Consider the following 14,399-nt stretch of genomic DNA (forward strand, 5'->3'; position numbering starts at 1 on the left):
TTTAGAAACAGATTAATTTGTCTTTATTCACTCAAAACTCCTCAAATCTTGAATTTTCTGCAGTATAAAAGAAATAAAAATGTTTACTTACAAATCAAGTTATAAGAAGAAAAACCACATGTGGATAGCCACAATATAAAAATATGCAGTACTTCCAGAGAATGCCTACAATTGAACAAACATTAGGGTATCAAATATTCTTCCCCTAAAATTCCAAGAAATCCTGTATAAATGTTTGAGCCTGCTGATGCACAGATGACAGCCCACCAGTGCTGAAAAAGACCTTCCTGGCTACATTGCTTGTAAAGGTGATGGCACTACACAAGGAAGTCATTTTCCTGTACAAAACAGACTGAACTCAACAGCAGAAGACTACAACATAATGCTTCCCCAGCTGAGTACTGATATCTAAGAGGAAGAAAAACACATTCTACTGTACTTAGGCTTTTAATTTGGATTAAATACATTTTAATGTATTTAAAATGGAAAGAATATAACCAATATTCAGGGCATTCTCAACTAATTTTATGGGGTTGTTTCAAAATTCACAAGATCAGAAGGTCTCAGACAATTAATGTCAATATGTTCTCTTCTGTCAGCTCTAAACAACATAGTTACACACTTATTTGGGGGTGGGAGGAAAACAAGAACAGACTTCTTACATTCCCCATCCTCTCATCATCTATGAAAGCCACAAAAATAAAAGCTGACTTTTTTTCACACTAACAAATACACATTCAAACTACCCCCCCCAAAACAGGAAGCTTCTCACACACTGATAGTTTTCTCCAATGACTTGCACTCCTGAAGTTTTCAGAGACAATCCAAAGGAGGCATTAGCCATCTTGCTGCTGAATGAAAGGGTTTGGAATAGCTTCCATTCCATCCTGTGGACAAATCAGAACCACAGAAGTCCCTCTGCAAACCACAAGTCCCAGCTGACGTGTGTCTTCTGTCAATTTAAATTGGTCATCTGGATCTAAAAAGCAGAGATCCACAGTTAGAACAAGAAAATAAGAAAAAGAAACCAAATTCCATCAGGTTCAAAAGGCACAGAAATAGCATGTTCTTTCCTAGCATTAACTGCTTTGTTTTATTGAACACATGCACTGCACAGGTGATGCAGCACTGCCATCTGATGTTTTCAAGACCTTACTGACAGTGAGCAATAAATTTGCCTTGTATGTAACAAAAAGCAGAACACATTTATTGAAGAATTCAAAGGCCCTTTCATTCATCTAACCAACAGTATAGATGGAAGTGATAAAAAAAAAATTCTTGATCCCATTTCAAATGTCATTATAGACAAACACTTGGGGAATTAATGCAAATCAGAAGACAACCCAGACTTCTCAATGCACTAGGGAAGAGAGCATCAGTCCATTCCCAGACCAGGCCAAACATGGATGGATCAGGACAGACAAACAAAATCAGTTCTATCTTTCATGAGATATCTTTATATTCAACAGAAATTAGCAACACATTTTAAAACTCTTTCAGAGAGACAGTTCCAAGCTTCAGGTGTTCCCTTCTAAGCAGATAGATTACTCTTCAAAAACACTCTTCTATCAAATGATACCATCAGAGAGGAGAAAGAGACTACTTTACTCAGGCTTTAGAGGACAAGGGTGGCCAATGAGACAATTACAGAGGAGCTCAAATAAGGACTACCAGGGATGTTCTATCACAGGGAATGTGCTTAACTTCTGCTGTAGAATTATCATTAAAGGTCATCTAGTACAGCCCCCTTGCAACAAGCAGGGACATCTTTAACTAAACCCAGTTGCTCAGTCTCATCTTTCAATGCTCCCAAGGATGGGGCACCTACAACCTCTCAAGCTTGTCCCAGTGTTTTTATCATCCTCATTATGAAAAAAAAAAATGAAAAAACAACTCTCTTCCTTATAGCTAAAATAACCCTCTCCTCCTTATATCTAAATCACCCCTACTTTCATTTAAACCCATTACCACTTGCCCTGTCACAACAGGGCCTGCTGAAGCATTCACCCCCTGTAATTTCCTTTCATGTCCCTTTAAAGTACTGAAAGGCCACAATAAAATCTCCTCAGAGCTTTCTCTTCTCCAGGTGAAACATCCTCAGCTCTTCCAGCCTGGCTTTGGAGCATCTCTGTGGCCTCTTCTGGACTCACTGCAGCAGCTGCACATCCTCCTGATGTTGCTCCCCAGGGCTGGTGGGGTCTCACCTGGGCGAGGCAGGGAAGCAGAATCCCCTCCCTGGGGATGAACTCCCCCATCCTGTAGGGATGCAGCCCAGGATGCAGCCAGCTTTGTAATCTACAAGCATATACTGTCCAGCCTCTCATCCACCAGCATGTCCAGGTCCCTCTCAGCAGGGCTGCTCTCAATCTGTTCATCCCCCAGCCTGGATTGACAACAGTAGTTGTTCCAAACCAGGAGCAGGACCTTGTACTTGGGTCTTGCTGAACCTCATGAGGTTCCTGTAAGCCCTCTTCAAAAATTTGCCCAGGGCCCCCTGGATGGTCCCATCCTTCAGGTGTGTCACCTGCAGGCTGAGGGTGAACTTGATCCCACTGTCTTTGTCACTAATGGACACTAAACAGCACTGGTCCCCACAGAGATCCCCGAGGGACACCCCTTGTCATTGATGCTCATGAGGACAATAAGCCATTGACTACAGTTCCACAATCACCAAACAATCCACTCACCAAATCCATCTCTCTTCAATTTAGGGAGAAGGATCTTGTGGGGGACTGTGTCAAAGGCTTTACAGAAGTACAGATAAAAGACATCTGTAAGCCCTTCCCTTGTCCACTGATGGAGTCATTCTATCACAGAAAGCCCCTGGGTTGGTCAGACAGTATTTTCCCTTGGTAAATCCATGGTGGATGCCTCAAACCACCTCCCTGTCCTCCAAATGCCTTAGCAGAGCTCCAAAGAGGATGTGTTCCATGATCTTCCTAGGCACAACAGGTGAGGCTGACAGGACAGTAGTTCCCAGGCTCTTTTCTACCCTTCTGAAAATTGGGTTCAATGTTTTTCTCTTTCCCATCACCCAACATCTATAAATTTTAAATGTTTTAAAGTAGCTTGGGAACTGAATCAGCCAATTCCCTCAGGAATCTTGGGTGTATGTTGTTACTACCCATAGATCTGTCACCTCATCTCTTTCTTTACAAGATAGTTATCCCAAGCATGCTGCAGTTTGGGGGATGTTAATCTGCACTTTCTGCTTATTCACTCACAGAGCTGTAAGATTTCTGTCCAGAAAACCACCCAGGGAGGGGAAGCTTCCCAAAGACTGCACATTACTTACCTCTCATATACTCAATGGTACCATCCAGCACAAGGTTCAGAAGAGGGTCAAATCCTTTCAGGACACCACTTGCTATTGAAGACCATACAGAAAACAATGATCAGGACAAAACAATGTATACAGCAACACAAAACTTCATAACAGGTATATTCAGTTCTCCAGCCCTGTTCCCTCCTTCAGGCAAGACCAAACAAATGAGGCCAGAGATATTAAACAGTGTCCTCTTTATCAGTGGCAAGTACACAAAAGCTGCATTGCACCAATTAAAACATATAGGCTTTTCAATCAATTCTTCAAGACACTAACATTTCTGCTTTCAGCCAATTTCAAGGGCATTTTAAGAATGCTGTATAACAAATCAATAAAAGTCACACAAAGAAAATAATAAAGACAACTTCCATATGAAATAAATACCCTTAATGAAAGGTTATGGTTAAAAATGAAGCGAGATGATATTTCAAGTTCTTTCCTCAGAAACTCCATTCTCGAGGTGCCCTCCTGGCACATCATGTCATTAGCACGGGAAGGCACTGCAGATAGGTCAGCACTCTGTCCTAATGGAGAATGTGATTCCACAAAACTACTCGCTTAATACGCCACAAAAATCACACAGAGCTCCTTCTCAGTTTGACAGATACACTTATCAGTAAGGAGTGCAAGTAACTCCCAAACCCTCATAAGCATTTTGAGTTTTAAAATGCAGCACATGGTTAACTTAGACAAACAAGTGCCCGCGGGGATGTGCCCTCCCACCTGGGAATGCACGGGGATGGAGAGGGACGACAGTTGTATTAATTGTTACATCCATAAGTGTTTATTTGTTCCTTTAAGTGCACCCTTGTAATGAAGAGAGAAACAACCAACAAACCAGCCAAAATAAGCTTGTTCAAGAGAACTAATGTGAGGCACACAAATGAGCCATAAAGACAGCGCACCCAGGTAGATGAATGGAATAGTCAAACGAGAAAAGCTTCGCACCAGCGACTGCAACCACTAATAAGCAAAAGCACCCCGCTACTGCTCGCCTTGGCTTGTCCGGAGAGCAGGAGCGCTGCGGCTCACCTTCCCGCCCGCCCTGGAACTTCACCCGGATGGTCTTGTCGATGTACTTGGACAGGTCCAATATGCTCTCCTTCTTCTTCTTCTCCTTATCCTACGGCAGAGCACAGACGGCCCGGTTAAAGCGCGCCATCCGCGGAGACACAGCGCCGGAACATCCCGCTGCTGCGGGCCGGGGCGCGGGTACCGGCGGGTGCACCGGCACCAGCACCGCCGCTGAGGGCGCCCGCACCATCAGGGGTACGGGTACCGGCGGCACACGCCGCTGAGGGCACCGGCACGGGTACGGGTACCGGTGGCACACTCCGCTGAGGGCGCCGGCACCGCAGGGGCACTGCCGATCAGAGGTACCGGCACCGCCGATCGCCGCCGCAGGACACCCGAGCCACCCCGCTCCTCACCGCCATCTTCCCCGCGCCGCCGCCACCGGCACCGCCGCCACTCGCCATTTCATTCGGCACCGCCAGAAGTGACGTGGCGCCCCGGCGGAGCCGGTTGGCGGCTCGGGGCGGCGGGGCGGGACGTCCGGGGCGGGCTCTGGGTGCCCTGTGCGGAAGCGTCCGGCCCGGCCCAGGTCGGAACAAAGCGGCGGCGGCGCGACAGGCCCGGCATGGCGGCGCGGCCGGCCCGGTTCCGCCTCTGGCTGCTCCTGCATCTGCTGCCGCAGGTCAGTGGCTGTTCCGCGCCGTGCCCTCCCCGAGCCGCGCACGGGGCCCCGGCGGAGGGCGGGAGCGGCGGCGGGCGCAGCCGGGCCCGGGCGGTGCGGCGTGCCGTGCCCGTGCCCGGAGCCGCTCCCGCGGGCGCTCAGGGGCGCTGCAGGGGCCGGGGCCGAGCCTGGCCGCGGGAAGGCAGCGCAGCGCGGGGCCCTGCTCTCTGCGAGTTGGCGGTGTTGGTATATCTGTGGGTCTGGGGTTGTTTGAGACCTTTTTTTTTTTTTTTTTTTCATTCTTTTCGTAGTAACTAGCGTTTTTCTCGTAGTTCTTAAAACTTGGGGTCCCCCGTGGGCCCAGCCCAGCACCCTCTCCAGGCAGCCCCCGGCCGGCTCCGCGGGGACGGCTCTGGCTTTATTCCCACTGACAGACTCCCTGTGAGGAAGCATTCAGCAGAAAACAGGGGATTTCTGCTGACCCTGACTCTGTAGTCTGTCTTGAGTCTTGTATTGTCCTTGCTAGAATATTAATTAGTTTTGTGGGATACGTTTCTAAGGACGTGACAAACTAGGCGTGTAGTTCGGTGTTCTGGAAATTTTGACATATCATTTAATATGTCATTTAAACTTCTTGTCTGTTTATTAGGTAATTTGGAATGCACTATGTCTTTTTGAATATTGCTGGTGTAACATATTAACATGGAACTCTGATTTTTCCCTCTTCTCTCTCTGTCTCCTTATTGATTCTATGCCACTATTCTTTAGTTACAGAGTAGTCTGGTTGTCAGCTAATTTCTTTATTTCTGTATCCCCATCCCCTTTTTCCATTCATTATCTTTATCTTCAATATTTCTTCATTATGCTCTTGCATGCCCCGTGCATTTTCTCCACTGATCATCTCCACTGATGCTTCACAGGGACTGGTAGTACCAACAGGCCCCACAAATCAGTAAGATTTAATTAACAAGATTAATTTAATTAACAAATGAACAAGATTCAGTCAAAGACTGGCATGGACTCAGTTTGATCAGTCAGTGGGGAAGGTGAGCACGTGGCAGTGTCCACTGCTGGGTACTTGGAGGTCTTGCCTTCAGCTCTGTGCATTGCAGCACATTTCTGTCTGTAAGCATTTGGTACATTTATGCAGTGGGAGTGTTAATGTACTTGAGTAAGCTCGGGTAGACTGGCCAGGCTGAAACAGTCCTGCTGCTGCAGTGAGGAGTGGATGGACCGTGTGCCGCCAATATATTTCTGTTAGCCAAGCTGGCGTTTTAAAAATTTGCTGCAATACCTCGTATTGTGCATTATTTCTGCATCTCTTGTGCTTGCACTTGTTGGGATGGTTTTGGGTGGTACATCCTCCTTAACCTGAGGCAGAGAGGAGTGTTCTGCTGCACCCATCCTGGTTTGGTACCCTGTGACTGATGGCTGGAGTGATTCCAGGGGACAGAGCTGACAGCTGTTGTGGACCTGCTGTGTGCATTTGCTGTGCACCAGCTGTACTCATTCTCACTCCTTACTCTTGCCTTAGTGAGCAAATATATTTGTTTCCCTCCTTGAAACAGGATAATAGAAATTTTTTGCTTGTTTGTTTTCCCTGGGGCAAGAGGAAATAGTGTCCACATTTTTGTCTATATTCTGATTTAGGGAGATGGATCAGCTTGGCTAGTGAAGCATGGCTCTTCCAAATCTTGGTCCTCATCTGGGAACACTTTAAGAGTGGTGTGATTTTATAGATCCAAGTATAATCTGCACTTAGATCTTGCTTTGGTATTTGAGTTCTCACATTTCATTTAAGTTTCCATTCCTTCCCGGCATTGTTACCCCTCAGTTGTCCTGTAACAACAGCAGATACCTGAGCCTTTAACTAGTGACAAACATAGTAACATGATCTGCAGCGAGTGTGTTGGATCTATCTGGCCTTCACTGGAGCAGTGGAATATATTGAATTGAGGTGATGGCTTTGTATTTTCAATTAGGGCACTCTATGACAGGGGTCCAAAGAATTGGACAGACTGACTGAAATTCTGCATTGAGGTGGTGGCTGACAACTCAGTCTTCTGGAATTATTGCATTATAAATATGTAGCTCTCTGCACTGTACAGTGTTTGTTGAAGGACTGTATTATTTGTGTGCATCTTCACTGCCTGCTATTGCTGATCTCCAGCTGGATCAGGGCAGTTCATGGGAAAGAATGACTTTCCAGCTCCTGGGAGCTCTCACATGGTACCTGCTGTGAGAGTAGGATGGCTCATTCATTCCTTCTTCAAAGAGCACAGCTCCAGTGTCTGTGACATCTCTGAGTGAGTGACCAGGTCAGTTAATAGAGCTACTGACAGCAGAGGAGGTGTACAGGACATCCAGGTGATGGTGCTGCCAGAGGCAGGGAGGAACAAACAAGACAGGATTTAGGTTGGCTCAGTCACTCACACTGAAGTTTCTTGAAATACAGGTGAGCTGAATTCTTCCTCTCCATCTTCCTTCTTCCATCATTTAACGTGCAGGTCAAGTGCTTGCCTCTGAGCTGCATTAATTCACCTAAAAAGCCTTGCACAGCAAAAAACCTGGGGAATATTCTTCTCTTTTATGCATTAATCTGTGGAAGGCTCTGATGAGATTCAGAGCCAACAAGTATGCCCTTCTATTACAATAATCATTAGATGAGCTTGTTTGTCTGTTAAATTCTGTCGTCAGATTTTGCATTTCAGTTGTGTGAAGACCTTTTCCAGCTTTGTAGAAAACACTTCCTTTTGTGTTAATTATACACTATTGTGTGCTTTTAAAGCCATAGGATCAGTAAGAAGCAAGGATTGTAATATACCTTATTGTCACAGCAGCTTTTGTTTTTCTGTGTTTGAAAAAGGCTGGGCTTGATATCCAGACACTTGGAAAAGAGCCTTTGGGGTTGTAGGCACATTGTATTGGATCTGCACAGGAGATGGCATTTTCTCCTGGGTTAATCCTGGTCATGAAGTGGTCTCTAGGAATAAGGAATCATCATAAATGTTGGCACTATGCATCAGCAGCACTGCTTTGAGCTTTTGTTGTCCCATACCTCCTGACATAAATAAAAACAAAACTGGAAGCAGAGTGGAAAAGAACAAACTTCAGAACTATGCTTTGATTCTAATTAATAATAGCTTTGTAAAAATGTCTTGTTAATCCACATTATCCACAGATTATATTCTCCACAGAGTTTCTAAAACTCTGTGTTCTCTCTTCTGCTTTTAGCCCTGCTCATATTGCCTTTAATTCCTCTCATGCTTGATTTTTATTTGGCTTTTGGCACACAAATCCACATAGTTTCTAAAATGTTTTGAGCACTTCACATTAGGAACCTTTTACTCCCTTAATACTTATTTGAAGAACATCCATTCAATAGGTCAGAAAGCAGAATTGTGTATAACTGTCTTCTGGGTGCCTTTTAGGAATCATTCCTGAGTTCCAGTAATAGTTATCTCCACGGAAATGTAGCAACACACACTGTACTTACTCTCATTTCAAAGATATGTGCTGTATATTTTGTAGATGTAAAACTTCTGACTGTACAGCTTGATTGCTTCCCATATGCATAAAGCTGTTCAATTTCAGGAGTTAGCTCCTGCAAAACTGCCTGAAGATTTTGGAGAGAGTTGTACATGTAACATTCAAAACTAAGATACTCCACATTTTGTTTGTTTATCTAAGCCCAGTTAGACTGTGTACAATAAGCTGGGAACATTATTTTTTTCTTGTCTTTTGTGTGTGACTGTATTTGCATCTCTGTTGCTTGTTACTCTGGGAAGTAAAATTCAAGATAATAACTACAGGTTACTTTTCTAAATTACTTGCTTCTGTTGAAAGTTTAGGTACTATGGTTGGATACCTGATATATGAGTTAGCAAGTCCACTCTAGCAGGGAGTTGGAGTTCTTGTTTCCTCACAGCATATGCACAGTAGTGTCTCCTTCTTTCCACAGTTATCTTGGGAACTTGCAGGGTGCTCAGTGGCTTTAATCTGCTCTGAGCTCATTGGTGTGACCTCCCATGTCAGCGTGCTCCAGGACAAACATCACTGGTTCTGAAGGACTTAGTTAACACTCATGCTATTAAAAAGGGAAAAAGTTGCTGCATATATTAAAAAAGACCATTTCTATGCAGAAGAGCTAAATATAGAAATCTCTACCTCTTGTGTATTTTTACAATGACATTTCTTTTCTGCTTTGCTGACATCTTGCAGCAGAATTCCATCACTGCCTCTGGGCACACTGTGTGTGTTAAAGAGCAGTTTTACAATGTGGGTGGTAAAACATTGGCACAGGTTGTCCAGATGGGAGATGGTGCCCCATCCCTGAAAGTGTTCAAGGTCTGGTTGAACAGGGTTTGTCTCATTGAAGATTTCCCAGCCCATTGCAAGGGGTTTGGACAAGGTGACTTTTAAAGGTCCCCTTCCAACCCAAACTGTTCTCAGAAGTTTTCCAAAAAACATCTTTTTACCATAAATATCTAGGGGTGCAATGGTAGCTTCTGAGTAGTAGAGTTTGAAATAAAGAGGGAGAAATTAGAGTGATTGATTCTTTTCATGGATTTTTGAACAAGCATGTTAAGATACAACATTGCTGCTGGCTCCAGTCATCTTTAGCATCCTGCTCCTCAGCTGCTGCCTGGAGAAACAGATGTGTCAGGTGTATGTGTAAGAGTGTAACTGCATAATTATCAAACCAAATTATCAAATTATTGGTCTGTTTAGGTTATGAATGTTAAATTAGGTGTTGACAAATTAGTCTGTCACAACTTTCTAATTAGTAGCAGGGATGGTTATGGATATATTTCTCTCCAGAACAAAGTTTCATCAGTTCTGGTTGGCACAAAGTGACTTCCTTGGGGAAAGCTAAAGCAGAGCAATTAAACATACCTTCAGTCAATAACTGGTTTTGCTTGAGTGCTGCACAGGTGAAAGAGAAGGAAGAATGGAAAGGAAGGAGTTGAGTGTGGGTAGAGAGGAGTGTGGTACAAAGTGGGATGGCAGAAAGATAAAATGGTTGCAGGGAGCAGGGTGGCGGGGTCTTGTCTGTTTGGTTGGTTGGTTTTGATTTTTTTTGAACTTGCTACTGGTTGTGAACTGATAGTCTTGTCCTGATCTTGTGCCCTGGAGTTACTAATGAATGACAGTATTCCATCAGAAACCAAATGTGTGACTAGTTCAGAGGAGAACCAGATCATATATTGTACATGTTTTAGATATTTTATGAATGTTTTTTAACTAACTTTCAACTGCTAAGTGCTAGAAAGGATTAACAAGTGTCCTCAATAAAATGGAGAAGCTTCTCATTAAAATAGGAATGGAAAGCTCTGGCAAGACAGAAATCATAATAGGAAGAATCCAGTCACATTAAAGTGTTTGGTATTCCTAAGGACTGAATTTCCAAATCAGTGGGCTGAAATAGTATTTTGAGACTGCTGCCTTTAATATGTGGTCAGCTTTTTCCTGACTATCTCATAGTTTATATCAAGTTAAAATACAGATATGATTTGCATTTGCTCTCAGCATTGTCCTTTTATAATCTATTATCAGACAGCACTACTTGAACAATGGAAGTTGCTCTGTGAGAGCACTGCAAGGCTCTAAAGTGGCAACTGAAGATCAGCAAGAATCTCCTTCAAAAAGAAGCTCTGATCTGGATTTGTATAGTTGAATTGCATTTTAAAAGTTAGGTTTTGTCCTACTGTCTGAGCACTGTTTTGTATCTTAATGTATTTTTACCTGAAGCATTAAAATCTCTTTGCAGCAATTGGTCAGATCTTAATCTGAAACTGAATTCTTAATGTGTTGATGTTCAAACCTGACCAGATGGTCACAGAATGTGTATGAGCAAACTTCATGCTGGGGAGCTGATGTTCAGTATTTTGTATAAAGGAAAGATTTCTTAACTTACAGTTTTTCAGTGAGTGGAGATGGTGCCTGACAGACCTCGTGATATACTTTGTGTAACCACTTCCAAGATCAGGGAGGATTTACAATTATTTTGGCTCAGTTAATATAAGAATGAAGTCACCACTAATTAAAGAAAACTACCACTAGTGATAGAGAAGTTGTATGTACTTCCACAGTTGTTTTGTCTTCCTACTTTCTGATTGCCTGGGTAAACATCTACTAGGACTTGGAGTACAAACAGTCAACTGCATCAACTCCACAAAAGTACTTTTATTTTGCAGGTTATGTATATACATACATACATATATACATACATGTTACGGGTATGAAAAATCTCTTTGTTGAGTCATCTGCCTGGTTATGACCCCTTCCAAACCTCTTTGGCATTTATTCACTGGTGAACAGGGTGAGAAATAGGGAAGGCCTTGATAAATCTTAGATGTAATCTTCACTGCTTATAATGTTGCAGATGTTGAGTTTTGACAAGTGACAATTGGTCATTGAATCAGAGATAAGTAAATGCAGTAGGTAGACTTGAGAGTCTACTTGTGCTACCTAGGAAAGAAAAAGAGTTGTTGCTGCTGTGGGTCTTGCAACATCTTCAGCAGAGATGTCCAAGGTTGAGTTTTGGAGTGATGCAAATCTAGAATTGATCATTATTTCAGGCTGTACTTTCAGGAGTTGGTGTCTTATTCATAGAATCGTGAAATGGTTTGACTGGGAAGGGGCATTAGAGATCATCTAGTTCCAGGGCCCTGGCCTGGGGTGAGCCTGGGACACTGCCAGGGATCCAGGGGCAGCCACAGCTGCTCTGGGCACCCTGTGCCAGGGCTCCCCACCCTCCCAGGGAACAATTCCTGCCCAATATCCCATCCAGCCCTGCCCTCTGGCACTGGCAGCCATTCCCTGTGTCCTGTCCCTCCATCCCTTGTCCTCAGTCCCTCTCCAGCTCTCCTTGAGCCCCTTTAGGCCCTGCCAGGGGCTCTGAGCTCTCCCTGGAGCCTTCTCTTCTCCAGGTGAGCACCCCCAGCTCTGCCAGCCTGTCCCCAGAGCAGAGGGGCTCCAGCCCTTGCAGCATCTCCCTGGTTCCTCTGCACTGGCTGCAGCAGCTCCACGTCCTCCTGCTGCTGCCCAGGCTGGACAGGGCACTCCAAGTCTCAAAGCTCTTCTGCATTAGTCCAGCTTCTTACCCTTGCTGTGATTTTATCCATATGTGCACCAGTCTAGCTGTGTTGTTTGAGGTTGGCTTTTTGGTTTGTTGGTTTTGATTTTTTTGTTCTTTAAACAAAAGTATTGTTTCACTTGATTCTTTGACCAGTTGCTATGTAGGAAGGAATCTGGCTAATGTATCTGAAGTCTTTCTTTGATGGAAATAACAACAAATTCCACTGTATTCCCTGCACAAATACAGAAACATTGTAGACTATTATGTTTTTCTTTAAAAATACAAAGCAGCACAGTCAACAGCAAGTTACTTCCTTCACTTCTGATATTTGATGTAACCTAAAATTCTTGTGACATTTTTGTTACATTTTCAGGTGTACTGTGAGTATGGAATGGTGCATGTCCTTTCAGAGAAGGGGAGCAGCAAAGGAAAAGACTACTGTATTCTCTTCAACTCTCAGTGGGCCCATTTGCCACATGATCTGGGTAAAGCTGTAAGTACCTAGCTAACTGATGACACAATATGTATTAAAAATGCCTTTGTTACAAGGAAACTTCTGATTTCTTACTTGGATTAGTACAATTTGAAGCAACTGCATTGTTTGCTCTGCTTAGAAAATATTTTATCTCTTAAGATGACTAGGCAGTCTTAGGGATGGCAGTGTTCATTTCCAGGCATTGTGCAGAGATAATGACTATTGCTGTTCAAAACAGAAACACTCTTTTTCAATTATGTGATCAATGAAATTAAAATGGCACATGTCTGTACTTGCAATGGAGTGTTTGTACATCAGCATGATACAAGAAAATCCCACTTGGCTTTTCTTATACAGTGAACTGTGGCCTTTAGTGCTTTCCCAGTGTCAGGTGTAAGATTAACAAGTCATAAACTGTGTCAAGCTTTTGCTGCATTATCCAAAGCTGTATGAACTGTAAAATTTGTAAATTCTTCACTTTTTTCTGTGAGAAAAAGTTACTGGCACTGAATGTTGAAATCAGCAAATGCACTTTGAATGAGCTACTAATAGGGGAACATACAGTTGAGTGATACTTGGTTCATTTTATTCAACCAGTTGAGTGCCCCACAGAATTATTAGAGTTCCTTATCAGTGTATAGGCAAGTCTCCAGTTACTTCTGAGGGCTTTAGTGCAACTGTAGATTAGTCCCTAGACATCAGTATTTGTCTTTGCCCTGTATAGACTCAGCTGATAAACTCTTGCACTTGCCCTGCCTGTGTAATGTGCATCAGCACATGCATGGCTGACTGTGGTACTTACAAGAGTTAAGGACTGTACTGTGGACACCTTGTTTAAATCAGTCTCATAAAACTTCACTAGAGTCATATCTTCATAGCTCTGCAGGAGCCAGTGGTCCAGAATAGCTTGCACAGACACTTGGGTAGTGTATGCTATATCCCTTGCCAGTCCCTGTTTCCTTGCTTGGTTCTTTCCTGCATTTCTGTTCTTTCATTCTTGCTCCTCCTCCTGCAGGGCTGCAGCAGTACAGTTCATTAACTGAGGCAGTGCAGTGCACCACTCTGAGCTCACTCTGCATTTGTGTTGTGCTCTGTGCTCTGACACTTGGCCAGCCAAGAAGTGTGGCCAGGAGCATTTTGCTGTCTCTGGAGGTCAGGCTGGGGAGAACAGTTTTCTGAATAAGGTTGAATCTACTGGCATCCTGACACTTCCCTTTCCCTCCTAAAACAGTAGAGTCTGTTACACAGGTGTTGTATATTCTGTACCTGTGGATTTCTAATACAAACTGTTCCATGTGGCATTTGTTCAGGTTAAAACTGTACCTTGACTCTTCTCAAATCTAGCAGCTCACCTCAGCAAGGGCTGAGACCTGCTTCTCTTAGCACAGCTTGGTTGTTTGGTAGATAATTGGAGTTTTCAGGTAACTTGCAAAGAGAACTGGACAAAGATGCTGGTGGTTGTTTAGATTTTGCAAGGAACAATTACTGCCAGTGTTATTTCTAAAACCTTGAAGTATCTTTGAGATGTTGCTGTTGAAATCAGATGCCTTTGGGTCTGAGGAGGGCCAAAACTAAGGGATTGGGATAGGCTTACAAAGTCTGTGGATCACAAGTGGTGAGAGGAGTAGCTTAGAATCCAGTATTCAAATACTTGGGTGCAAAACCTCAGGTCACTGGATACAGTAGGTTTCAACATGGAAGTTTATTGCCTATGTTTCTGTACTTTTCCCCAGCCTGTGTTTTTGTTTCTAGCTGTTCATACCCTCCATCATCCCAGCCTGCCACTCTGCCAGCCCAGCAAGCATAAAACCTTGCTGTACTCCTCCCACATCCTAGCTGTGTG

General features: G+C 43.8%; 2 protein-coding genes across 3 annotated transcripts in view; one reads left to right on the plus strand and one right to left on the minus strand.

Moving 5' to 3' along the window:
* LSM7 (LSM7 homolog, U6 small nuclear RNA and mRNA degradation associated) lies at positions 1-4,890 on the minus strand. The gene is made up of 4 exons (XM_079328714.1): positions 4,756-4,890; positions 4,358-4,448; positions 3,296-3,367; positions 1-979 (listed from the first exon to the last, which is right to left on the minus strand). The coding sequence occupies exons 1-4, from the start codon at positions 4,801-4,803 to the stop codon at positions 837-839; spliced, it is 354 nt and encodes a 117-aa protein (XP_079184840.1). The 5' UTR covers positions 4,804-4,890; the 3' UTR covers positions 1-836.
* SPPL2B (signal peptide peptidase like 2B) overlaps positions 4,863-14,399 on the plus strand; it is a 25,361-nt gene continuing 15,824 nt past the window's right edge. For both annotated transcript variants that reach the window (XM_079328702.1, XM_079328703.1), the window contains exons 1-2: positions 4,863-5,021; positions 12,455-12,574. In XM_079328702.1, coding sequence (XP_079184828.1) covers positions 4,965-5,021; positions 12,455-12,574 — 177 coding nt within the window. In that variant the 5' untranslated portion in view covers positions 4,863-4,964. The remainder of the gene's footprint in view (positions 5,022-12,454; positions 12,575-14,399) is intronic.

The sequence above is a fragment of the Erithacus rubecula genome (assembly GCF_903797595.1).
Source record: "Erithacus rubecula genome assembly, chromosome: 28".
Taxonomy (NCBI): Eukaryota; Metazoa; Chordata; class Aves; order Passeriformes; family Muscicapidae; genus Erithacus; species Erithacus rubecula.

Coding starts and splice junctions, on each gene's coding strand:
- LSM7 (XM_079328714.1), bottom strand. CDS start 4,803: ATGGCGAGTGGCGGCGGTGCCGGTGGCGGCGGCGCGGGGAAGATGGCG. Junction 4,449..4,755: donor GCGGCGCGGGGAAGATGGCG/GTGAGGAGCGGG, acceptor GCTCTGCCGTAG/GATAAGGAGAAGAAGAAGAA. Junction 980..3,295: donor TACCATTGAGTATATGAGAG/GTAAGTAATGTG, acceptor TCTGCTTTTTAG/ATCCAGATGACCAATTTAAA.